Genomic DNA, 25,064 nt, shown 5'->3' with positions numbered 1-25,064 from the left:
CGCCCACACCAGGCGCAGAGCCCTAGAGGGAGCCACCACCATAATAATAATAAATTTTATTTATACCCCGCCATCCCCAGCCAGAGCAGGGCTCAGGCCGGCTAACACCAGTACAATTACAGTCAAAACATAATGGGGGGGGGGACCAATTTAAAATACAGGTTAAAATGCAATTTAAAATGCAGCCTCATTTTAAAAGTAGCCCATAGATCAAAACCATAAGGGGAGGGAAACATAAGGGTCAGACTGAGTCCAAACCAAAGGCCAGGTGGAACAGCTCTGTCTTGCAGGCCCGGTGGAAAGATGTCAGGTCCCGCAGGGCCCTGGTCTCTTGTGACAGAGCGTTCCGCCAAGTCGGGGCCAGTACTGAAAAGGCCCTGGCCCTAGTTGAGACCAATCTAACCACCTTGCGACTTGGGACCTCCAAGGTGTTGTCATTTGTGGACCTTAAGGTCCTCCGCGGGGCATACCAGAACAGGCGGTCCCATGGGTACTTGGGTCCTAGGCCGCATAGGGCTTTAAAGGTCAAAACCAGCACCTTAAACCTGACCCTGTACTCCACCAGGAGCCAGTGGAGCTGGTATAGCACTGGGTGAATGTGATCCCGCGGCAAGGACCCCGTAAGGAGCCTTGCTGCAGCATTCTGCACCCGCTGGAGTTTCTGGGTCAGTCTCAAGGGCAGCCCCACATAGAGCGAGTTACAGTAATCAAGCCTGGAGGTGACCATTGCATGGATCACTGTGGCCAGATCAGGACGAGAAAGGTAAGGGACCAACTGCTTAATACGACGGAGATGGAAAAATGCCACCTTTGCTGTGGCTGCAACCTGTGCCTCCATGGAAAGGGAGGTGTTGAAGGTTACAATGTTGTAGAATGGGAGGCGAGAGGCAGGGAGGGGCGCTGAAGGCTGGCGTCATGTGGCCCAGGGTGCCACTGAAATTGGAAAGCCCAAAGTCCGCCCCTGCTGTGAGAACAGGACCCTGAATTAGAGGGGTACCCTTTGTTCTGATAACAACAGGCCTCTTCTTACGAGGGCGCCCAGACTCTACAAGTGTCCCTATTTTGCATGGACAGTCCCTGATTTACAGAAACTGTTCCGGTTTCTGATTTGATCCCAGAATGCCCTGCTTTTCCTGAGGACGTCCCTGTTTTCATCCGATAAGACTTGGAGGGTATGGAGTTATCCTACCCCGGAGCCAAGGAGATAAGTCACTATACTGCAAAGAAATAGATACGCTAAGGATTTATATATGTGAAGTTATAGAACAACATGTTTAAAGTTAGGATGAAAAAAAACAAAGATATCAAGAGGACTAAGTAAATTTAATGAGATTTTATTTTGGAAAACCGTTACAATGATATATAATGAAATTCAGTCAAGGGAATTTGAGGAAGTCATTTAACAATGTTACTAAGATTGGACCAAGTTCAGTTATGATGTTTGTTTGTTTGCTTGTTTGTTTGTTTAAAATTTTGGAAAATCAAATTTATTTATTTTTTAAAAAAGATAAGTCACTATACAGTACAACCTTTAGAAGGCAGCCCTGCACAGGGAAGTTTTTCCCCATGTTTTATTATGTTTTTTATATATGTTGGAAGCCGCCTAGAGTGGCTGGGGCAACTATTCAGATGGGCAGAATATTATTATTGTTGTTGTTGTTGTTGTTACTATTATTATTATTATTACTATTATTATAGGAAGTCCCGATTTTCACCAGAGAAATGTTGAAAGGTGTGGGCACCAGGTTGGGAAATGCTGGATCACAGCATGGCTGGAAACCACGTTTGGGCACCTCTGCCAGCCAGCGGGCTCAAGAGAGCCACTGTGTGTCTCTGTGCATACCTGAGAACAATCTCCAGGTCTTTCCTCCCCCCTCCGGCCCCTTTGACTCCCCCCCCCCACTGCACAAAACAACAACAAACCCCCACATTTTGAGTCAGTTATAATGCTCCAGTTGTTCTGTGGCTTTCTCGGCAACTTAGAAATTTAACTCAGTTGTGCATGAAGACAGGTGTACCTGTCAATGGGAAGACAACCACACCTCTGTGTATTGTCGTTGTTTTAGTCCCACTTGGACTACTGCAGTGCGCTCTATGTGGGGCTACCTTTGAAGGTGACCCAGAAACTACAACTAATCCAGAATGCAGCCACTGGACTGGTGACTGGGAGTGGCCACCAGAACCATATAACACCAGTCCTGAAAGGCGTACATTGGTTCCCAGTACGTTTCCGAACACAATTCAAAGTGTTGGTGCTGACCTTTAAAGCCCTAAACGGCCTCAAAGGCCCAGTATACCTGAAGGAGCGTCTCCACCTCCATTGTTCAGCCCAGACACTGAGGTCCAGTGCCAAGGGCCTTCTGGCAGTTCCATCACTGCGAGAAGCCAAGTTACAGGGAACCAGGCAGAGGGCCTTCTCGGTAGTGGTGCCCGCTCTGTGAAACACCCTCCCATCAGATGTCAAGGAAATAAACAACTATCTGACTTTTAGAAGACATCTGAAGGCAGCCCTGTTTAGGGAAGTTCTTAATGTTTGACATTTTATTGTGTTTTTAATATTTTGTTGGGAGCCACCCAGAGTGGCTGGGGAAACCCAGCCAGATGGGCGGGGTATAAATTTATTACTACTGTCATACCTCATGTTACGTTTGCTTCATGTTACATTTTTTCAGGTTGCGTCTCGCGGTGACCCGGAAGTACCGGAAAGGGTTACTTCCGGGTTTCGCCGTTTGCGCATGCGCAGTAGTGCTAAATTGTGCCACGCACCTGCAAAGATATTGCGCTTCAGGTTACGGGCTTTTCACGTTGCGAACGGGCCTCAGGAACGGATCCCATTTGCAACCAGAGGTACCACTGTATTATTATTATTATTATTATTATTATTATTATTATTATTATTATTATTATTATATTTTCAGCCCAGCCATGGTGCCGCCAGACAACGTTGGAGGCCTCCTGCTTATTTTGCTAAGGGGCTCCCTTAGGACGCATGCCCTAAAGTCCTGGCCTGATGGTGCCAAGGCAGCCCAGTACAGACAATGGAGAGCTTCTACTTCCAAGTGCATCTTACTGGGAATTTTAAAAAGAGCTCCGTGCCACAGCTTAAACAAGGGCTTAGCTCAGCAGCTAAGAGCACCTGCTTTCCACACAGAAGGTCCCAGGTTCAAATCCCCGGCATCTGCAGGTAGGGCTGAGACGGTCTGTCTGAAACACTGGACAGAGCCATTGCCAGTCAGCGTGGGCAGTACAGACCTGGATGGACCCAGAGGTCTGATAAGGCAATGTGGTGTAGTGGTTAGTGTCGCAGCAGGACCTGGAAGACGGGGGTTCCCAGTGGGCCACAAATCTCACTGGGTGACCTTGGGCCAGTCTTCCTCTCAGCCTAAGCTACTTCACAGGGTTGTAGCGGCGAGGAGATGGAGAACCATCTATGCCAGCTTGAGTTCACTGGAGAAAGGATGAGATGTGAAAGTAATAAATAAATGAAATAAATAGCATTCTGTTCCACTGATGGGCCGGGAGAGCAATTGCGGAGAGCTGTTACCAAGCTTGTTATCAGCCCCAGAACTCTCTTAACTGCAAGATGCACAATATTACTATAATTCTGTGTTTAATCTTTTGGGGGAAATTGCCTTACTTACGGAACAGACTTACTATGCCCCAGCTCAGCAAAATCCACAGGATTTATTGAAAAATGATCTTTATTAATTATTGGAATGAAAATTTGCAGGACAACATCCACCCTGTATCTGTTTTTCACAGCTAACCTATCTCAATACAGTCTACACTGAATGATGGGCCTTGGGCCTCATCCAGGTAAAAGACTCTTATGTTTTTTTTTACCTTAAGGCGCCAAGTGCAAACTGGCAGTATTTTTTCAGTGTGTGTGAAACCCTAGGTAATTATGAAACTGCAACTGGAGGTTTCTGATTCTACAGAGTACTTATCCTAGCTATTACAGTGGTACCTCAGGTTACATACGCTTCAGGTTACAGACGCTTCAGGTTACAGACTCCGCTAACCCAGAAATAGTACCTTGGGTTAAGAACTTTGCTTCAGGATGAGAACAGAACTTGTGCTCTGGCAGCAGGAGGCCCCATTAACTAAAGTGGTACCTCAGGTTAAGAACAGTTTCAGGTTAAGAACACACCTCCGGAATGAATTAAGTACGTAACCAGAGGTACCACTGTAATTAGTATTTCGATGTTACGTTGATTCAGGGATTAATCGATCAAAAACTGTTTGCTCAACTAAAAAGTTAACACAATCTTTGCCAAACACCGTACTTTTTATTATTATTAATTTACTTACACAGACTCAAGATGGCAAACCCCACCTTACATATTTGCTGAATACAGTATCAGTGGGAAACCAATATAAAAATTGCAAGGAAGGCCAACCCCAACTCCCAACCCTTGAAAATAGATGATGCATCAATGCTGAAAAGTCTTTATAAACATTCAGGGGAAAAGTTGTAATCATGTATACAATGAAGTTAATAGTCATGACTAATTTGGTTCATTACAAGAATTCCACCCTGAGTAGAATAGATGGCTACAAACTAATTACCTCCAGAATTGACCCACTGAAAGCCACCGTGGTACAAGACTATTTTAGGCTCATTAATTTCAATGGGTCTACACCAGGGGTTAGCAAACTTTTTCAGCAGGGGGCCAGTCCACTGTCCCTCAGACCTAGTGGGAGGCCGGACTATATTTTTTTTGGGGCGGGATGAACGAATTCCTATGCCCCACAAAAAACCCAGAGATGCATTTTAAATAAAAAGACACATTCTACTCATGTAAAAACATGCTGATTCCCGGACCATCTGCGGGCCAGATTTAGAAAGCAATTGCCGGATCTGGCCTACCTATGGTCTAGAGGGCTTACCCAAAGAAAAGTTATAGACCCATTGAAATTAGTAGACCTAAGTTAGCAGTGTCCATTACTTAAAATGGGCCTGATCCAAGTAGGGCGAACAATGGATACAACCTTATGAGCTCCCCGCAGTTCCAATTATTTACTTCCAGCTGTGAATTGCTTCCTGCGAAAACACCTCAACAGCAAAACATCAACGATAAAAGATAAATACACGTGCAAAACAATTTTATAAATGAAACTGTTTGGTATATCGAAAGTCTTGGATTGTTTTGGGGGAAAATTGAAGGTCTTTAATGGGTTCCGCAAACAGAACGGAGGCCATGGCGCTTGTCTGATAATATAAGGGGAGGGATTTCCTCATAACCTCAGCACAGGCCCTCGAATCCTAGATTGTGAGAAGATGATTTCCTCCGTATGTTTTTGATTCTCATGCATATTAAATCTGTTCATTAACCGATCGGAGTTGAGACTCCCGCCATTGATGGGGGTGAGGTTTGTTTCTTCCAGGGAGGGTGGCAGGCCTGCTACAAAGGCAGCCCCACTTGTGTGGGTCTCGCCCGGCTGCAGCCTGCACTTCCCTTACCCGACTTATCCAGTTCATTAGGGGGAGAGAAAAAAAGTAAACCAAGCTTAACCTTGTTTCCCCACATCCGCTCCCCTGGCTGCCCCCCCCCCCCAGCATCTCCCTCTTTTCTCCTTCGCCTTCCTCTCCCCGGCTCTGCCAGACGGTTCTGTTCGCCTCCTGGCTTCACCTTTGCAAGGTCTTCCTCCTCTGCGGGCGTCTCCTCCGCCCATCTGTCTCTGGGGGATCAAGGCAGATTAACATCCAATCTGCCTGTCTACTTTTCTGCTTTAAAACCTGCTGACAGGTTTGCAGATTAAATTTTCTGACCCACTCCCCCACCCCTTACCAACCCAATCTCCCCCATCTTCCTTCGAAACCTTTCTGCCAGCGACAAGCTGTAGAACCCACCTTTTACGATACGATAATCTTTATTGTCATTGTCCCATACAGAACAACGAAATTGAAAAAAAAATCTACATCAGACATTCAAAAACCAACAAGCCTGCTATCCCAGCCTGGCTGACTCCCTAAAAACTCTGATACCCCATAATTGAATACAATATACTCCCATAGAGACTACCTTACACTGCGTTTAAAACCAAAATCGCATTTGGATAGACACTGTTTCTCAGGGGGCTAGTCCTAGTCTTTATAACCCTGTACCTTCTTCTAGAAGGCAGAAGCTGAAAGAGATAATTTCCGGGGTGCGCACTATCCTGCACTATCTCTGTAGCTTTCTTATGGCACCTGGAAGCATAGATTTGATCCAAGGTGGGAAGAGTGCACCCAATTATTCTCTCCGCAGTTTTTACAACCCTGGACAGCATTGTTTTTCCCCTGACCGTGCAGCTCCCAAACCACACACACAGACCATAAGTTACCGTATTTTTCGCCCTATAAGACACACTTTTTCCCCTCCAAAAATGAAGGGGAAATGTGGGTGCGTCTTATGGGGCGAATGCAGGCTTTCGCTGAAGCCTGGAGAGCGAGAGCGGTAGGTGCGCACCGACCCCTCTCGCTCTCCAGGCTTCGCGGACCTCTCCTCAAGCAGCGGGAACGTTCCCACTGCTTGGGGAGAGTTGCCGGCATCCCGAAGCCTGCAAGCGCTGATCCCAGCACGTGCAGGCTTCGCGGATCTCTCCCCAAGCAGCGGGAACGTTCCCACTGCTTGGGGAGAGTTGCAGGCATCCCGAAGCCTGCGCGCGCTGATCCCAGCACGTGCAGGCTTCGCGGATCTCTCCCCAAGCAGCGGGAACGTTCCCACTGCTTGGGGAGAGTTGCCGGCATCCCGAAGCCTGCGCGCGCTGATCCCAGCACGTGCAGGCTTCGCGGATCTCTCCCCAAGCAGCGGGAACGTTCCCACTGCTTGGGGAGAGTTGCCGGCATCCCGAAGCCTGCAAGCGCTGATCCCAGCACGTGCAGGCTTCGCGGATCTCTCCCCAAGCAGCGGGAACGTTCCCACTGCTTGGGGAGAGTTGCAGGCATCCCGAAGCCTGCAAGCGCTGATCCCAGCACGTGCAGGCTTCGCGGATCTCTCCCCAAGCAGCGGGAACGTTCCCACTGCTTGGGGAGAGTTGCAGGCATCCCGAAGCCTGCAAGCGCTGATCCCAGCACGTGCAGGCTTCGCGGATCTCTCCCCAAGCAGCGGGAACGTTCCCACTGCTTGGGGAGAGTTGCAGGCATCCCGAAGCCTGCGCGCGCTGATCCCAGCACGCGCAGGCTTCGCGGATCTCTCCCCAAGCAGCGGGAACGTTCCCACTGCTTGGGGAGAGTTGCAGGCATCCCGAAGCCTGCCCGCGCTGATCCCAGCACGTGCAGGCTTCGCGGATCTCTCCCCAAGCAGCGGGAACGTTCCCACTGCTTGGGGAGAGTTGCAGGCATCCCGAAGCCTGCAAGCGCTGATCCCAGCACGTGCAGGCTTCGCGGATCTCTCCTCAAGCAGCGGGAACCACCGCTGGGCTCCCACGGCTTGCAGAGAGCTGCCTGTTTGGGGGCTGGGGTCGGGGGAAGCTCGGGCTGCCCCAGCCCCGCGCCTGGGGGGGAAATAATTTTTTCCCTTTATTTCCCCCCCAAAAAACTAGGTGCGTCTTATGGGCCGGAGCGTCTTATGGGGCGCAAAATACGGTAATACACTCTCCACAGTAAAATGCCATCAACAGGTCCTTTGAGAGATTGTTTTTCCAGAGGATTCTTGCTTGGAAACTGGAGGCAAAGCCCATCTCTTCCTGGCCCCAGGCCGCCTTAGTCTGGGCAAGCGGAGATTCCCCGCTTCCCAGAAATAAATCAGAATCTGGTGGACAAAGAGCCTTCCTCAAGTGTGTGCAAGTTGTGGTCTGTTGTGAGGGAACCTGACTTGTGGTTGCGTGTGAGTTCTTTTAAAAAAATCAATCTAATAGCACCACTTTTTTTTTTGCCTGGCCCCTTCTTGGGGCAGATGGAGGACTTGTGAGGGTGCCAGTAACGATGGTGATGTTTGTAATAATAATAATAATAATAATAATAATAATAATAATAATAATAATAATAATAATAATAATAATACACAAGCAGTCTGTAGTCCGCTGGCAGTATGAGTACAATATAGGCATGTCTTTAAGTTAACGCCTTACATTAAAAACCTGACAGTACCAAATTATCGAAGGTTATTCTCCAAAGCCAGACTAAACGTCTTTCCTTCTGCAGTGTTGGATGGCAGGCTGAGAGGAGTTTCCTACCAGGACAGACTTTGGTTGTGTGCTCAAGACATTGATTCTATAAAACATATTTTGCTGCACTGTACGAAATATGAGGAAGCCAGGGCTGAACTGATATTACCCTTGCTGGTACCTTTCTTGGGAAAATCAGAGGCTCACTATGTCAAGTTCCTATTGGAAGACCGGACAAAAGCTAGAACATTAGCAGTGGTGAAGTTTTTATCGGTGGTTGCAAGAACCAATGATCCCTATCTTTAAGTCTGAACAAAATGCTTGTTTAACCTGGAGGTAGGCTGTTTGAAATGTGCATTGCTTTGTAACGATTTGTTGGGTCTCTGGACCGTAATAAAGATTGATTGATAATACTGTAATTAATAATTTGAAAAGACTGTGCATGTAGCTTGAAAGTTTCAGCTGGGCACAAGCTGGCTTCAAATTATAGCATAGACACGGGGTCATAGAAGGTCCCTCTCCATAAAATATTTGAGGGGGCAGCCCCCCCCCCCCAGTTTATGGGCCTTGCCATTCAAATGATGTGCGTGAGCCATGTTTTGTGATCAGTTCTGCAGGCCAGGGCTTACCTTGGCCCACCCAATATTTTATTCAAGTTGGCACCCCTGATCAGGATGAAGTGGGGATCCTGCCCTCCTCTGCTGTTCTCTCCCAATTAACCTCCGTCTCCAGGGGCTGCCTCCATTGCATCCCCTAGGTCTCAGGTCTGGGCCCTGAAATCTCTGGATCTGGGATACTCCTGAGCTGTCAACCTTAACAAAGATGGTGAGGGTTCTGGAAACGAGGTCCTCTCCAGAATGGCTGAAGAGGCTTCAAGAGCATCGCATCAGAAGAACCTCCTGGACCAGCTCAACGGCCCCATCTCTTCCAGCATCTTGTTCGCATAGTGGCCAATCAGATGTCTGTGGGAAACCTGTACTGTGGTACCTCGGGTTAGGTATTTAATTCGTTCCGTAGGTCCGTTCTTAACCTGAAACTGTTCTTAACCTGAAGCACCACTTTAGCTAATGGGGCCTCCCGCTGCTGCTGTACCGCCGCCACACGATTTCTGTTCTCACCCTGAAGCAAAGTTCTCATCCTGAAGCAAAGCAAAGGTAATATTTCTGGGTTAGCAGAGTCTGTAACCTGAAGCGTATGTAACCTGAAGCGTATGTAACCCGAGGTGCTACTGGAAGGATTTTTTTTATTTTGACTATGGCAGACCAACACGGCTACCTATCTGTAACTGGAACTGAGGTACCACTGTATTCAGAAGAATGTACTGCCTCTGACTTTCTGGCCCTTCCCTCTGCCACGTGGAAAGCAGCAACCATCCATTACTTCAGAAATCCTGAAAATACATCTCTTATTTACCCAGGCTCTCCCTGACCAATAAGACTGAGCCCCATTTTATTTGTATTCCCTGAAACCTTTGCTTTCGCGCTGCTGTTTTCTTGATTTTAAGCTGTGCTTTTGTTCTCACGGCTCTCGTGTCCCATGCCGGTCTTGCTCAGAGTAGACCCATGGAAATTAACGACCATGCACAAAGTATTACTACAAAGCGGAGTTAATACATTGTGCCTGAGATTTTACCCTATCGGGAAAATGCTGCAGAAAATACTCATAATAAAAGTACCACTAGGAAGGGGCTTTAATGCATGCCTTGCCAGAGTGGTGCATGCTCTGGTTATCTCCCGCCTGGACTACTACAATGCGCTCTATGTGGGGCTACCTTTGAAGGTGACCCGGAAACTACAACTAATCCAGAACGCGGCAGCTAGACTGGTGACTGGGGGCGGCCGCCGAGACTATATAACACTGGTCTTGAAAGACCTACACTGGCTCCCAGTACGTTTCCCAGCACAATTCAAAGTGTTGTTGGTGCTGACCTTTAAAGCCCTAAACGGCCTCGGTCCGGTATACCTGAAGGAGCGTCTCCACCCCCATCATTCTGCCCGGACGCTGAGGTCCAGCGCCGAGGGCCTTCTGGCAGTTCCCTCATTGCGAGAAGTGAAGATACAGGGAACCAGGCAGAGGGCCTTCTTAGTAGTGGCGCCCTCCCTGTGAAACGCCCTCCCACCAGATGTCAAAGAGAACAACAACTACCAGACTTTTAGAAGACATCTGAAGGCAGCCCTGTTTAGGGAAGCTTTTAATGTTTGATGTATCACAGTATTTTAATATTCTTTTGGAAGCTGCCCAGAGTGGCTGGGGAAGCCCAGCCAGATGGGCAGGGTATAAATTAATAATAATAATAATAATAATAATAATAATAATAATAATAATAATTAAAAGCTTCATTTGAACGCTCACTTCTTCCTAAGACTCTCACTGGATGCAAACTCCTGGTCCTGCCACCAGCTAGGACTTCTCCCCTCATGGAGCTACAATTCACAGGAACAAACTACAATTCCCAGGATTATTTGGGGGAAGTCATGTGCTTTGATTGTGTGTTGGGTGGGCTTCAATTGCATGGTGGGGCCCTGCAGATCTGAACCCCACTCAGTTGTGAAGCTTGCTGCTGGGCCTACCTCGCAGGGGTGTTCTGGGGATTAAATGAGGAGCGAGGAAACTATGTAGGCCCCCTTGAGTTCCTTGGATGAAAAGGTGGGCTATAAAAACAATAAAGAAATAACAAAGAAATAAAACGGGTTTTGGAATATTTTACAGGGAACGGCATTCATTTGATCCAGGGAGCCCCCAGACCTCTCAATTTGGAAATCAACCTACCGGTACTTCTTACAGAATAGTTCAGTATGTGTGTGTGTGGTGTTGTTTTGTTTTCCTCCCATTTGGCAAAAGGCACATTTATTTCAGCTAGTTTAATGTATATTAATTGGTATAGGGGGGCTGGGGAATCTATTTCCTTTAACCGTTAAATCTGCCCTAGAACATTTCAAATCCATTAGGGCTGTAATCCCCGCCGTGATGTAAGTGCACATGTGACCTGGCCCCTTTTGTTTCCTGGAAACAGGGAGTGTGTTGGCAGCGCGCTCAGTATTTTGCGGTAGGATTTATTGGGCTGGCAATCTGGCAAGAGATGCGATTGCATAGATCTTTTGACTACAACAATAAGTCTTCTCTCCTGTTCAGCTCAGCTCACAAGGGTTTTCCAGGTGTGAGAAAGGGGGCTTTTGTACCTGTCCTAGCCAGGTAGAAGGACTTCGTCTTTTCTCCCACCTGTGCTACTGTTTCTGTGGGAATTCATCCAGTGATTTCGTTTGTTTTTAGGTTGCCAACATTTCTTCTGCCCCTGCTCCTCTGCATTTAACAGCAGCCTGGCAGCGCAGACATTTCACCAACGAATCTTTTCCTCTGGGTGAGGAAACCGTGACCCGACAAGGCCACCTGAGTTTTCAAAGTAGATTGGAAGAGGGAATTTTGATAGGTCCAGCCTTGTATGTAGGAATGTGAATAAACTCAATAGCACTTTCAATCTGTTAATGGTAAAGAGCAATGTTTTTAAAGGCTGCGCCTTTTTGAATTTCAGGCGGAGATTGATGCTGCAAATGTACAGCTTGAAATGTCAATATCAGCCATACACAGAGAGATTATCTTTTATATCTTTCCTGCCACACATACCTCTGCTTAAAAAACAAGTGCAGGGGAAGGTCAGGGTTGTGTTTGAATTAATTGTATTGCAATTTTGCATGCCAATTTGTCATCTCAATCTTTGAGAGGGAGGTTTTTCACAAACAGAAAACGCCGAACAGTTGTGTTCCACAAAACAATTTGCTTTGCTCAGCTATAATGACTGAAGCTGTGGACGCCTCCCCGCACCCCTTTGGATTTGGCCATCTGAGGTCAGGGGACAAGCAGAAACAAGAATGGAAAAATGATTAAGAAGAGCCAAATTTCTCTCTGTCTGGCTGCTCTTAAAGGGCCAGGTTATTGGGTGCAATTGGAAAGTAAACAGTTTGAGATTAAAAAGGGTATGTGCTGTTCTCTGCTTTGGCATACTGGACCACTCAGACAGATCTAAAGAAATACTAGATTTCAAATTTTAAAAAATGGGGAATCTGGCATTGTGTAATCCCACCCCGATCCCTAGGTATAACCTGAAACCTGGACAGAACCTGTGTGACCTTAATTGATTAAGAGTCCAAACGTCATCTGGAAACTGCAGTGTGCAGTCAGGCCTTCACAATATCTTCTTTTTAACCAACCACGATCGGCTGACATTTTAAATTATCTTACATATATATATATATATATATATATATATATATATATATATATATATATATATTTGTGGACTGAACTCTTTGTGTTTTACATGCTGCAAGCCGCCTTGATGAATTTTCAAATAATAATAATGTAATAGCTGCTTGAATTCCACAGAGCTTGCTCCCATCTAAGTGGGCTTAGGTTTGTGGTCTCCTCTTTCCTGCTTGGCAGGGGGTTGGACTCGATGGCCCTTGTGGTCTCTTCCAACTCTATGATTCTATGATTCTATGATTCCATTTTAAGATTGAGACAATTGCTGCATTTCTCTCCCCCTGTTCCCCCACCCCAATTTCTTGCTTTGTAAAAAAGAAGCTGCCCTCGTCTGGAGTCTTATTGTTCCTTGATTCCAGCATCGTCCTGGTTTGCATGTGCGAATAAGGGACAGAGAAACTCTGTTCTTCCGTGACATGCAAACCCAACAGGGCTAACTGCAGGCTCATTAAGACAGTTAGGAAAAATAATCTAGGTGCACACTTTAAAACGGCAACATGCAGTGACTGAGATCACAGCATAATTGCTACAGATCTTTTCAACTATTTTGTTTTTAAAGAAAGCAATTCTCTTCGCATGTCAAGTGAGGGAATCATGAAAGGTCACATGGTAATTATTAGCGTTATTATTAGGATCGTCTCAGAGTCTGCAGATATCATACTACCACTCAAGATTTTATATGCGTGTAGAGTTTAAAATTCTATTACTGTTTGTTTTTAATGATTGTATGTTTCCCGTGGTTCTTATTTTTATCTGTAAGCCGCCTTGAGTCCTGCTAGGCGGGGCATAAAATTATTATTATTATTATGAATAGATGTTTATGGGAGCAAGAAGCCACCAGTACAATACCAACATCTGCACCAGCTTTTTCACTGTATTTTCCTCGGGGCAGAGACCTGTAATTTTGGCTGATGCTCCTCAGTAAAGCACCTCGTGTGCTGATGCTATAGAAGCCCATCATAAAAATAACTCCAAAGATATCAACTCAAAACATGATTTTCACCGGAAATGGTTTGCACGAGGGTTATGAGAAACCGCGACGTCTGCGCAGCTGCTTCCGCCCTACTTTGCAATAGGAGCATTTAGGCCAAGGGGCCGCTTCAGTTGTCCCTGTGGTCCTCCAACTACCTTTCCTGTTTTAAGCCCCGCCTTCCCCTCAGCGCACGGTCCCAAGTCCTGCTTAATTAAAGGAGGTTACCCAGGGCGACTCAGCTGGCAGCGCCACCCTGGGCAGCTGTCACCCAGCATCGAAGAACCAATTTGTCATCCTTAGTGGGTCCCATAATCCCTTCTAATTCAGTTACCAATCTGCGCAGTGGGAGGGTGGGGGAGGGAGGGAGGGCGAGAGCAGCGGCCTTAAGAGGATTGGGGCATTTGCTAAATTAGATAAGCAAAAATAACAAATGGCAAGTGCGGACTGGGGTCGGTTACAGAGTCCGGACGACAGGAAGACTTTCTGGAAAGCTGGGGCATCGCACACCCAAGCCGAAATTGGAAGCTCGTGTACAGGGAACCCGGATGGAGAAAGCTGCACCCTCATTTTTCTGGAATGGCCTTTTTTTAAAGAAAAAGAGAGCTGCGTTGACAAAATATAGCTCTGCTGGTGGTGACATTAGTCTCCGTTATTCATTTCAGCCGGCCTTCTTCATAATTGCTGCTGGCACTGCTGCCGGCGTCACAGAACACAGAAAATGGGAATTGCTGATTGCACAGAAAAGTATGGATTCCCTACAAAAAAGAGACACAAAACTTTTTGATTCCCAAGTACGCTAAAGCTATCCAGCAGGCATGATCCTATCCAAGAGGCTCTGACTAATATACAGTGGTACCTCGGGTTACATACGCTTCAGGTTGCATACTCCGCTAACCCAGAAATAGCGGCGGCAGCGAGAGGCCCCATTAGCTAAAGTGGTGCTTCAGGTTAAGAACAGTTTCAGGTTAAGAACGGACCTCCAGAATGAATTAAGTACTTAACCCGAGGTACCACTGTACACATAAAATCATAGTTGCAAGGCATCTAGCACAATGCAGGAATCTTTTTGCTCAACGTGGGACTCGAATCCATAACCTTGAGATTAATAGTCTTTTAAAAAACCCATTATGTTTTTATGATAGAATGGGAGTTGCCCTTGGTGGCCTATAATTTTTTTAAAAAAGAGAATAGGATGAGGCTTGGATTTAGAAGGCTGTTGGGCCGGATCCGGCCCCTGGGCCTTAGTTTACCTACCCATGATCTGGAGGAACCCAGGCTGGGGACTGACCCCTTTTGTTAGAGATTGTGAGGTGATTTGAAAGAGAGTTGGCTGCTCCGGCAAACAGGTTTGGCAGGTTTCAGATGCTTTAAAAACCCTTTGGATCAGACATAAATTACTGCACCATGCGAGGCAAAGCCTCTCTCTCAAGCGACTTTTAAAACTCTCTTTAAAAACTATTGCTTATCTACTCCAGCTACCATCTTTTGCTCCACTGTCAACTTTGGTCAAAACACATTTTGCAGCTTGTAAAAATACAAAACCTGCCAATCCAGACACACAAATCGGAGGTGTGTTTAGACTACCAACAGCCATCCCACTTCCAGAGTGCTTTCAGCTCTCTGGGAAAAACAAAAACCTGCCTCCAGCCTCCAATTCTGCACCAAAATTCTGTGTTCAAAACTGCGTATGCACATAGAGACCTGGGAGGATGCTTCTTTGTTAATGAACATCTCATTGGTTCTGTTAAGTCTCATTTTATTGGCTGCCATGAAGGAACGAACAGGTGCTTTTTCTCAGCACAATGCAAAGTGGAGTTTGGTTGCCAAGAAATCCCTGGAGATGGAAGCACGCCACTCAAAATCATCAGAATTATCTCCAAAACTGCAGCTTTTTTTTTTTTAAAGGAAAGGTTCTATTTTTGTTCTGCAAACTATTCTGAAATGCATTTAACAAGAAATTCTCCTTTAAGTCCCCCCCCCAATAAATATTAGATGGACAGAAAAATGTATGTGAATATAGACAGGGTAGAATCTTTTGACCTAATTTTCTGACATGCCACTTCCAAGCATCTGCAGAAACTGTTTGGTTTTAAACTCTCGTAGGGCTTCTGTCTCCATCCTGGATTCTACCACACTAAATCTTCAATTCTAGCCTGCAGACCCCAGCAATCGCCCTAATTTCGCAGAATTTATTGTTTTAAGTAGCAGCTGAAATCATCAACAACAAAAATCACACAGAGCCACTGTTCCTTTTCACCTATTTTGTGTTTTTTTTTTACATTTTAATATTTTATATTTTTTTAAAACCACCAACAATCTTTTTTTGTTTTGTTTTGGTAACTGTACAGGAAATTGCTCATCACAAACTAAGTAATAAATAGAGAAAACCACTGACAGAACAACTTCCATGGGAATGCTTCTCATCTACAGCAAGAGGATGTCGTCGTTTCTTTTTTTAAAAAAAAGAGAAAGAAGAAGGTATTACAGCTAAGAAACCTAGACTAAAAAAATGTTGAATATCATTTACAAAATAGAACTTTCTAAAATTTAAAAACCCATTGCAATTTTTGTTTTTAAGGGAAGGGGAGTAATCATATTATTTACAAATGCTTATTGAACTGTTTAAACACTTTATTTTCCCACCCCACCCCTAGATGAAATCAGATGCTGGAAAAGTTAAGCCTCACCCCACATTTCTCGTCTAGTTAAAATTTATCCTGCGTTAACTATTTCATGTTGTACAGGATATAAAAGATTGAGCACTGAAAGGAATTTTGGTGCTATCCAAAATACCAAAGGATCAAACAAAATTCACAAAATATACACCCACAGGTCAGTAGTAGACTATTTTTGTTCACATCCAGAAGGTCCCAGATTCAAATCCTGGGTGTCCAGGGATAGGAAAGATTTCAGACTCTCCCAGAAGGCCTAGTTATTAGCCATTTGCCCTGATTAGCAAATCACACACAAAGCTTATGCGGAGCTTTAACTAGGCCTGGTCTTTATCGAACAATTGTTCTGATCTGTTTGTGGGGATGGTTACGAGACATGGAGCAGAAATCCCGATTTGCTTGCGGGGCTTTTGCATTAAATCATTTTCACCCCTCCAGTGCGCTTTCCTAACTACAAAAATAATAATCTGTTTTTGTAAAATGCAGAGATGAGCTAGGATGAGGAAGCAGAGCAGCAGCAACAGCCATTATTATTATTATTAATAATAATTTACATACCACTTAATCACAAATGTCTCTAAGCGGTGTACCAAAAAACCCTCGATGAACGTAAAAATCAGAAGTCAGTTAAAACTCTCCTGGAATTTTTACTTAAAAAAAGTTTTTGGGAAGTTCAACAGGGAGGGGACCTGTCTGACATCAACTGGAAAAAGTTCCATAAAACTGGGCCATTACATTACAGAACGCATGGCTTTTCCTAGGTTGTCGGGAACAAACTAGGTGAGGTCCTATGAGATTTACGGCAGAGGCAGTGCCGTACTTTTAAGCTGTTTGTTTTCTGTTGGTGAATCTGCTACCCACCTCCTTCACTTTATGTTTGGGGAAGTCCCATGAGGCTAGATCTCAGTCTAGCCAGAAAGGGAGATGTCCTTCTCTCTGTGATGGACACGGCATCCCCTTAAGTGGAGCAGGCTCAAGTGTGGATGGAAAGGGAGTCGTTCCCAAGCTTTCTCCACAACCAGAGGGACTAGAAACTTGCCTTTGTGTAAGAGGAGATCCTGGGAACATGGCAGGCAAAACATTACCAGGCACCATCTACATATCTTCCTCTGCTACTCGTATGCAAGCTTTTAAAATATTAATCAGCTGTCACCCGATTAAAGAAATTCTAGACAATGTGTTTTCGTCAACAAATTGATTCGTTGACCAAATTTCAGTAGTTCTGAAGCAAAAAAGCACACTTTGCTTTTTAGGTGATGTTCATGTGTCAGTTGGGTACAACAGTTGGGTAAACTGTTATTATTGTATTATAATTGTTGTTATTGGTTTCTATTCCAATTATTGGTTTGTTGATTGTATAGGATTTTTTTTAAATGTTTGATTGTTGTGTTTTTATACATGTTTTTATACATGTTGTAAGCCGCCCAGAGTGGCTGGGGAAACCCAGCCAGAGGGGTGGGATATAAATTAAAAAATCATGATTTATTATTATCATCTGAGAAGAGACATTCCCTCTTCCAGTGTGTAAGGGGGGGGGGGAATGCCTCTTCTAAGATACCCATTGTTCTCTGCAGCTTTTATAATTCATTGAATTAAAAGTATTTTTTAAAAATACTAGAGCACTTTTTTTAGTTTATCAAAAGTTGTTTTTTTTAAAAAAATATCTATTGAGCTACCTGATTAATTACTTCTGACTAGACATGCATAGGAATGTGAAGTGAGCAATACTGTCTGCAATGGGAGGGTCAGAGGTTAATGAGGAGTCCCAAAAGCAGAAACGGGGGGGGGGGGGAAAGGTTTCAGATGCCTGATGTTGGTATACTCTCACCATGAAGCATGGAAAAAGAAGCAGCAGCGCCGGCCCTACCATGAGACAGAATGCAGCAGCTGACTCAGGCAGCCAATGCTAAGGGGTGGGGAGTAGATAAAAGCCGCAGGTGTTTTGGGGCTGTCCTGCAGGCAGAGCCTGCCGCTCTCAAGCGCAGGGGAGCCAGTCGCCAATGTCGAAGCAAGATTTGACTGCCGGTCTGCTTGGCTTCTGTACGTGGAAATTGGACGAGAGGCACCAGCTTCCCCTTTGTCCTCAGGTGGCGAAATGTCTTGAACTGGCTCTGAAAACAACAAAACAACCAAACCCCGCCAAACCAGAGTGCCGGCTTGCTGGTGTCGACTTGAGCAATGCACTACACTTCAGGCAGGAGGGAATGGGCTGAAATAAAACCTCTTGATGATCAGGGATATGGAGCATGTGCTTAAGTCCATGGTGCTGGAATTGCTCGTTTCCATTAGGAAAAAGGATGGACCAAACTGTGAGCAGATGCTTGCCCCTGTCTCTGCTAACCCAGTTTGTTGTTGTCGTTAAAATATCATTTGAGAAAGCAACCTGGCTTCTAAAAACGTGGCTCTCTTGAAAACTTTTGCCTCTGCCGTGGCACCTCTAAGACGCCCTGTGAAAACTCCGACAACCTCTGATCTTCTGGTGTTGCTTCCAGTCTCGGTCTACTTCCAGGAGAGAGGTTCCAAATGCCACCCCAGTTGTCGCGAGGGTTTCATGAGCTGTCAAGTCACTGAGTCCAGGCCAAGAATCCGAAGGAATGACACATCCAAGGCCCGGGCGTGTGAAACGAAGGCTGTAGACGAGTTCCTAACATCCGCACGGATCTGCCTCGTTGCCGGATGAGGGCGATTCCGAAAACAGCGCAGAAAAACAAAGCAATGCTACAGTACGTGCAATGCCGGCGAGGAGAGGAACGCCTCCTCTTAAAGAAAGAAGAAGGGGGGAGAGGGGGAAAGGAGACGCAGGCAGGGGCCTCAATGTCGAGCTTGGACAGAAGAGGTTGTCCCAGGATGCTCTGCAAAGGAAGGATGGAGACTCTTTCACAAGACCTGGAACTTCCAGGAGCTCTGATCTTTGTAATCCAAGCAGTCGGTGGCGTTGAAGTTGAGCTTCCAGGAGGCGGCTTGGTCCTTGTAGTCTAGGCAATCCACAGAGCTGAACCCCAGGCCGGCCGTGCCGTAGCCCTGGCTGGAGAGGGAGGCCGGCGACTGGCTCAGGTGGCTGCCCATGGTTGGGGTGGTGATGGGGCTCAGCGCGGCCCCCGGCGCGGAGAGCTGCGGGTGCATGGGAGACAGGTAGGAGCTGCAGTCAAGGCCGCTGAAGTAGGAGGTAGAACCGGCGTAGGTCTGTGTGTAGCCGGGAGCCTGCGTGTAAGTCATGGGGTAGGCAGTGGAGCGCTGCATGCAGGGGGTGGTGGATGAGGAGAGGGGGTCCGGGATTGGGGAGATGGAGGCCGGGCTCCAGATGGAGACAGTGGCGCTCGCGCTGGAGCTGGGCGTCACCGAGGTGCCAGCCGGCGGAGGGCTGTACTGCCCGTTGGTGCTGGTCTCAGAGCTGGTCTCCCGGGCCGGAGAGGTCTTCTTCTTCGCAGGCCGGGCTTTGGCTTGCCCGCTGCTCTGCTGCTGCTGCTGGCGGCACTTGGCTCGGCGGTTCTTGAACCACACCTGCGGGGAGGGAAGGCAAGAAAGGATGAGCTTGGGGGGGGAACCAAAAGTAAGGGTCGGCGTTTCCCCGGGAACCATTTCAACGGAACACGAGGCGGAGGATTCAGAAGTTCATAGGAGGAGCCCAAGCTGGTAACATTGGAGAAGTTTATAAACGCAACAAAGGGTTCCAGGAAATTGGGTGTGGGGAGTTTGTTTTTGGCCTTGTTTTGCTGGCACTGTTGGGGCTGATGGGAGTTGTCGTTTGGCAACATCCGGAGGGCCAAATGTCAACACCTTTGGCACATCCTGTCTGTGTTTCATTTTAATAATAATAATAAAAAATTTATACCCCCCGGGCTCAGGGTGGCTAACACCAGTAAAATTACAATAGAAACATAATGGGGGGGGGGGACAAAACAAACAAAAATCCCAATTTAAAATACAGGTTAAAATGCAATTTAAAAAGCAGCCTCATTTTAAAAGTAGCCCATAAATCAAAACTGTAAGGGGAGGGAAGACATAAGGGTCAGTCAGACCGAGTCCAAACCAAAGGCCAGGCAGAATAGCTGTCTTGCAGGCCCTGTGGAAAGATGTCAAGTCCCGCAGGGCCCTAGTCTATTGTGACAAGAGCGTTCCACCAAGTCGGGGCCAGTACTGAAAAGGCCCTGACCCTAGCTGAGACCAATCTAACCACTTCCAAAATGTTGTCATTTGTGAACCTTAAGGTCCTCCGCGGGGCATACCAGGAGAGGCGGTCCCATAGGTACATGGGTCCTAGGCTCCTCTGCTATAACAGGAAGTTTCCTGCAACCCAATAATGGGTTTTTATAATATAGGGCTGCCGGGTGTCTGGAATTTCCCAATTTTTGGGAGATTTTGCAGGAGAAAAAGCTCAACAACTTTTGTGTCCGGATTTTTTCCACTTCTTGAAACATGGCAACCCTATGCTATAAGACGGCTGCTTCAACCTTCCATCCCCACTCCCTGACTTGGGATAATGCGCAGGCACCTATGTGAATGGAGCATGTTAAAGCAAACTAGGATGGGAGTTTGCTCTTGGCCTCCATTTTCTTTGCAAAGTACCTGTGAACTGCTACAAGGAAAGATGGCAGCCAGGAGACAAATATGGCCAGACCGTGGCAGAGATTTGAGTGCAGTGTGCCTTGGCGGAAAGGGAGGTCTCAGAGGCTTAGTGGCCTATTGTGGGATGGCCTCCTGAGGGAGAGATGCCTAACAGGAACAATGTGTGCTCCCACCAGAGGGCACTCTACATGCACACAAAACCACACACCGACTCCTAAAAATCATGGGATCCCAAAAAAAATTTTAAAAATAAAAAGAAAGAAAGAAAGAAAGAAAGAAGAAGAAGAAAAATCATGGGACCTTTTTGAACACATCCACACCACACACTGAAAGCACTCTCACTTTAAGAGTCATGGCTTCTCCCAAAGAACCATGGGAACTGTAGTTTCAGGCGCCTTGGACCAACACCCCCAACAAACTACAGTTCCCAGGATTCTTTGCACAGACAGCCCATGATGCTTTTGATAGAGTGAGTGTTTTGAATGAATAGCTCAGTCGGTACAGCAGGAGACTCCTAATCTCAGGGCTGTGGGTTCAAGGCACACACCGGGCAAAAGATTTCTGCATTGAAGGGGGTTGGACTATATGACTTCCAATTCTACGATTCTATGAAATGCATGGGGTTGAATCCTTGTAGCTGCACTCGGGGTAGACCTACTGAAATGGAACATGGCCATTCATGCCAATAGGTCTACTCTGAGTGTATATGAGGACCTCTGCCTCCAATGAGCACTCAGGTTTCTTTTTACAAACCACTCCAGCTTTCCAATTCGTAGCGATTAATATTCTTGCAGCTACCGTGGAATACAATAATATTTCTCTCACATTTTTGGTATGTCTGGGCCTAATATCCCCAGGAGGAAAGCCTCCAGTTTTTTTTTAATGAAGGATACCTTGATCATTAAAGGGACACGGGTGGCGCTGTGGGTTAAACCACAGAGCCTAGGACTTGCCGATCGGAAGGTCGGTGGTTCGAATCCCCGCGACGGGGTGAGCTCCCGTTGCTCGGCCCCAGCTCCTGCCCACCTAGCAGTTCGAAAGCACGTCAAAGTGCCAGTAGATAAATAGGTACCACTCCGGCGGGAAGGTAAACGGTGTTTCCATGTGCTGCTCTGGTTCGCCAGAAGCGGCTCAGTCATGCTGGCCGCATGACCCGGAAGCTGTACACCGGCTCCCTCAGCCAATAAAGCAAGATGAGCGCCGCAACCCCAGAGTCGTTCGCGACTGGACCTAATGGTCAGGGGTCCCTTTACCCTTTAACCTTGATCATTATTTTGAGCTCATTATAAATTACATCCCAAAATTCCTTTATTTTCTTACAGGTCCCCTTTGGCCACCCGTAATGCTGGCACATAAGTGCAGCTAAGAGCATGTGCGCACTGCCAGGGTGTTCAGAAAGCAAGACACCTCGCTCCCGTTTCGAGTCCCCCGGCCCCTGTGCCTGTCTCGGCCTGCTGCCCTTCGCCCCCTCCCCAGCGGAGCCCCACCTGAACTCTGGATTCAGGAAGATTGATCTTCAGAGCCACTTCCTCGCGCATGAAGATGTCTGGGTAGCGGGTCTTGGCGAAGAGAGCCTCCAAGATATCCAGCTGGGCTCGCGTGAAGGTCGTGCGCTCGCGCCTCTGTTTCCGCGGGGTGGCTAAAAAAATAAGAGGAGAGATCTGGATTCAGGGAAAGTTACATATCTCATCATGTGACCCTCTTCATACATGTGGGTCGGTTCAGTTCATTCTCTGCATTTAAAGAACAACAGCAAGAATGTTACAGTGGTACCTCGGGTTAAGTACTTAATTCGTTCCGAAGGTCTGTACTTTAACCTGAAACTGTTCTTCACCTGAAGCACCAGTTTAGCTAATGGGGCCTCCTGCTGCCGCCGCACCCCCGGAGCACAATTTCTGTTCTCATCCTGAAGCAAAGTTCTTAACCTGAAGCACTATTTCTGGGTTAGCGGAGTCTGTAATCTGAAGCGTATGTAAGCTGAAGTGTATGTAACCTGAGGTACCACTGTATTTTAAAAAATAACAGCAATAACCACAACGACGATAAGATGCACAACTCTATGTGCCTTTAAACTGATTTGTAAAAATGTTACATGGAAAAAATACGAGAGACATTACACATACTTCTGTAAAACAAGAACATCTTTAATAAAAAAATAAAATAAACCCTCTATGTGCCTTTGACAGTGCTCTGGAGGCTGCAGCTGGTACAGATTGTGGCTGCTAAGTTCTGGAGAAGCACTGGAAACTAGGAGCATATCTCGCACGTCCTAAAAGAGCCACGCTTGGCTGTCTGTTTGCTATCAGGCCCAATTTAAGGTGCTGGGTTTTTAAAGGAAGGCGTCTACCATTATTTGCCAGCCTGCACCTTAAACTCTGCAAGGCAGGCCCTGCTTGTAGATCTTAAGGCGCAACTCAGAGCAGGGCCTCCCCTGTTATGGCACCCTGTCTGTGGAACTTCCTCCCACTGGAGGTACGGTTGTCTCCAATGCTAGCAGTCTTTCGGTATCCTTCGTGCCTAGGGAGTTGGCTGATTTATAGGACCAATGTCTCTGCTTCATGACAGCTCTTTTTAAGAATACTTTTATTTGTGCCTTTTCAGTAGCAAATACTCATAAACTGTCCAACTCAAAAGAGCCCTCTGTTCCCCCTTCCTCCTACCCATTCATTCCATGTGTTTATAGCATTCACATAGAGGTAAGTTATTTAAGGTTATAGAACTACAGAAGGGACCCCGCGGGTCATCTAGCCCAACCCACTGAAATTCAGGGATCTTTTGCCCAAGCCCACGACCCTGAGATTAAGAGCCTCGTGTTCTACTAACTGAGCTCTCCAAGAAGCTGTAAAAATATCAATTTCTAAACGCAAACTTTAATTTTTAAATGTAAACGTTACTTCACTGGAACACAAGACCCACATCATCTCACCCGATATAGCAAATTTGCTGCCATTGTGGGAGTTCCAAGCGAGAGACTTCCAGCTTCTTTTTCAAGTGACAAGTATTGAACCTTAGCTCTTTCTCTATACAAAGCATGCATTCCGCCACAGAGTGGTGGGTCTGGGAGAATGTCTAGGAGATATCTTCTGAGCCCACAGAGGAACTTCCCTTTGGAAAAGAGCTAATTGTTCTGTTCCTAGTGTCTCCCCATAGATTAACTGAGAATGGTTACAACAAGCCAGTGTTCAGAGGAGGGGCTGAAGCTGAGAGATGGTGAAAGAAGAAATTTTAACTTGGCAGCTCCCAAACTTAGCCAGTCCACTAAAAGGGCCTGGGAAAACAACAACAACAACAACAACCTATTTATTTATACCCTGTCCATCTGGCTGGGTTTCCCCAGCCACTCTGGGCGGCTTCCAACAAAAAATTAAAATACAATAATTGTGTATTTTCCCAGAGGGATTGTGTGTGTTTGTGTAATTGCAACAGACTAACTGGGCTCCCCCTCTGGACTGTGTGTGTGTGTGTGTGTGTGTGTGTGTGTGTGTGTGTGTGTGTATTACTGTATATATATGAAACACCCACTGCAATTTAGTGGAGAATATGTTATTCTCTTGTGAATAGTTAACCCGCCAGAACTGCAATGAAATCCTAGCTTCCTGGGACTCTGAGAAGCCCTAGTCTCACACACTACCAACCCAGCCTTTCTCAACCTGGGATCGCCAGATGTTGTTGGACTACAACTCCCATTATCTCTAGCCAGCAGGTCAGGGATGATGGGAGTTGTAGTCCAATAACATCTGGAAATGTTGGGAAAGGCTGCTCTAACCACCACACCACCCTGACTCCAAGGAGCTGAAGAATCTCCCTCTCCCCCCATTTTATCTAGATGGGTGGAGTATATTATTATTATTATTATTATTATTATTATTATTATTATTATCATCCTCAAAGCAACCATGTGCTTGGGGTGACAGGCAGTGAGTGGCCTAAAGTTAGCCAGGGAGCCTGGTGGCTCAGGGGGGGGGGGCTTTGAAGTGGGGTCTCCCCAGTCCTGGTCAAGCACTATAACCACTACACCACACTGCCTCTCTTCTGGGAAATCCTGCCGGCCATTGCAGGATCTTCTGACTGAGGAATTCCTGAAGAGAGGCATCTAAGCCACTTTCCCTCCACCGCCTTTCCCAACACTGAGTCCCCAGAGGTGGCTGCATCACAAATCCTACCACCCCTGACTGTAGACCATTCTGGCTGGGTATGAGGGGAGGCCAGCAACAGCTGGAGACCACAGGCTGAGAAGGGAGGCTGCAGGGATTTCCAGCGACTGGGCAGCTCAAAAGCACCACTTTGCCAAACTGGAAGAAAGAGCTGGGCTTCTTCTCAGGGATACTTTGCACTTATTTGGGAAGCTTTTAATCTTTGATGTATTACAGTATTTTAATATTTTTTGGGAAGCCACCCAGAGTGGCTGGGGAAGCCCAGCCAGATGGGCGGGGTATAAATAAATAAATAATTAATAATAATAATAATAATAATAATAATAATAATAATAATAATTATTATTATTA

General features: G+C 46.4%; 1 protein-coding gene and 1 long non-coding RNA gene across 2 annotated transcripts in view; one reads left to right on the top strand and one right to left on the bottom strand.

Annotated features, from left to right (window-relative positions):
• Window positions 1-25,064, top strand: part of LOC308590683 — a 122,079-nt gene that overhangs the window by 7,628 nt on the left and 89,387 nt on the right. The gene's annotated exons all lie outside the window — the stretch shown is intronic.
• Window positions 15,596-25,064, bottom strand: part of LOC308590505 (homeobox protein otx5) — a 78,623-nt gene continuing 69,154 nt past the window's right edge. The window contains exons 5-6 of the mRNA XM_081200612.1: window positions 22,047-22,198; window positions 15,596-19,494 (exon numbers count right to left, since the gene is read on the bottom strand). Coding sequence (XP_081056738.1) covers window positions 18,871-19,494; window positions 22,047-22,198 — 776 coding nt within the window. The 3' untranslated portion in view covers window positions 15,596-18,870. The remainder of the gene's footprint in view (window positions 19,495-22,046; window positions 22,199-25,064) is intronic.

This window comes from Podarcis bocagei, assembly GCF_964188305.1.
Source record: "Podarcis bocagei genome assembly, chromosome: 7".
Classification (NCBI taxonomy): Eukaryota; Metazoa; Chordata; class Lepidosauria; order Squamata; family Lacertidae; genus Podarcis; species Podarcis bocagei.
Note: the sequence above shows the minus strand (reverse complement) of the source record. Positions and strands in the feature narration are given on the sequence as shown.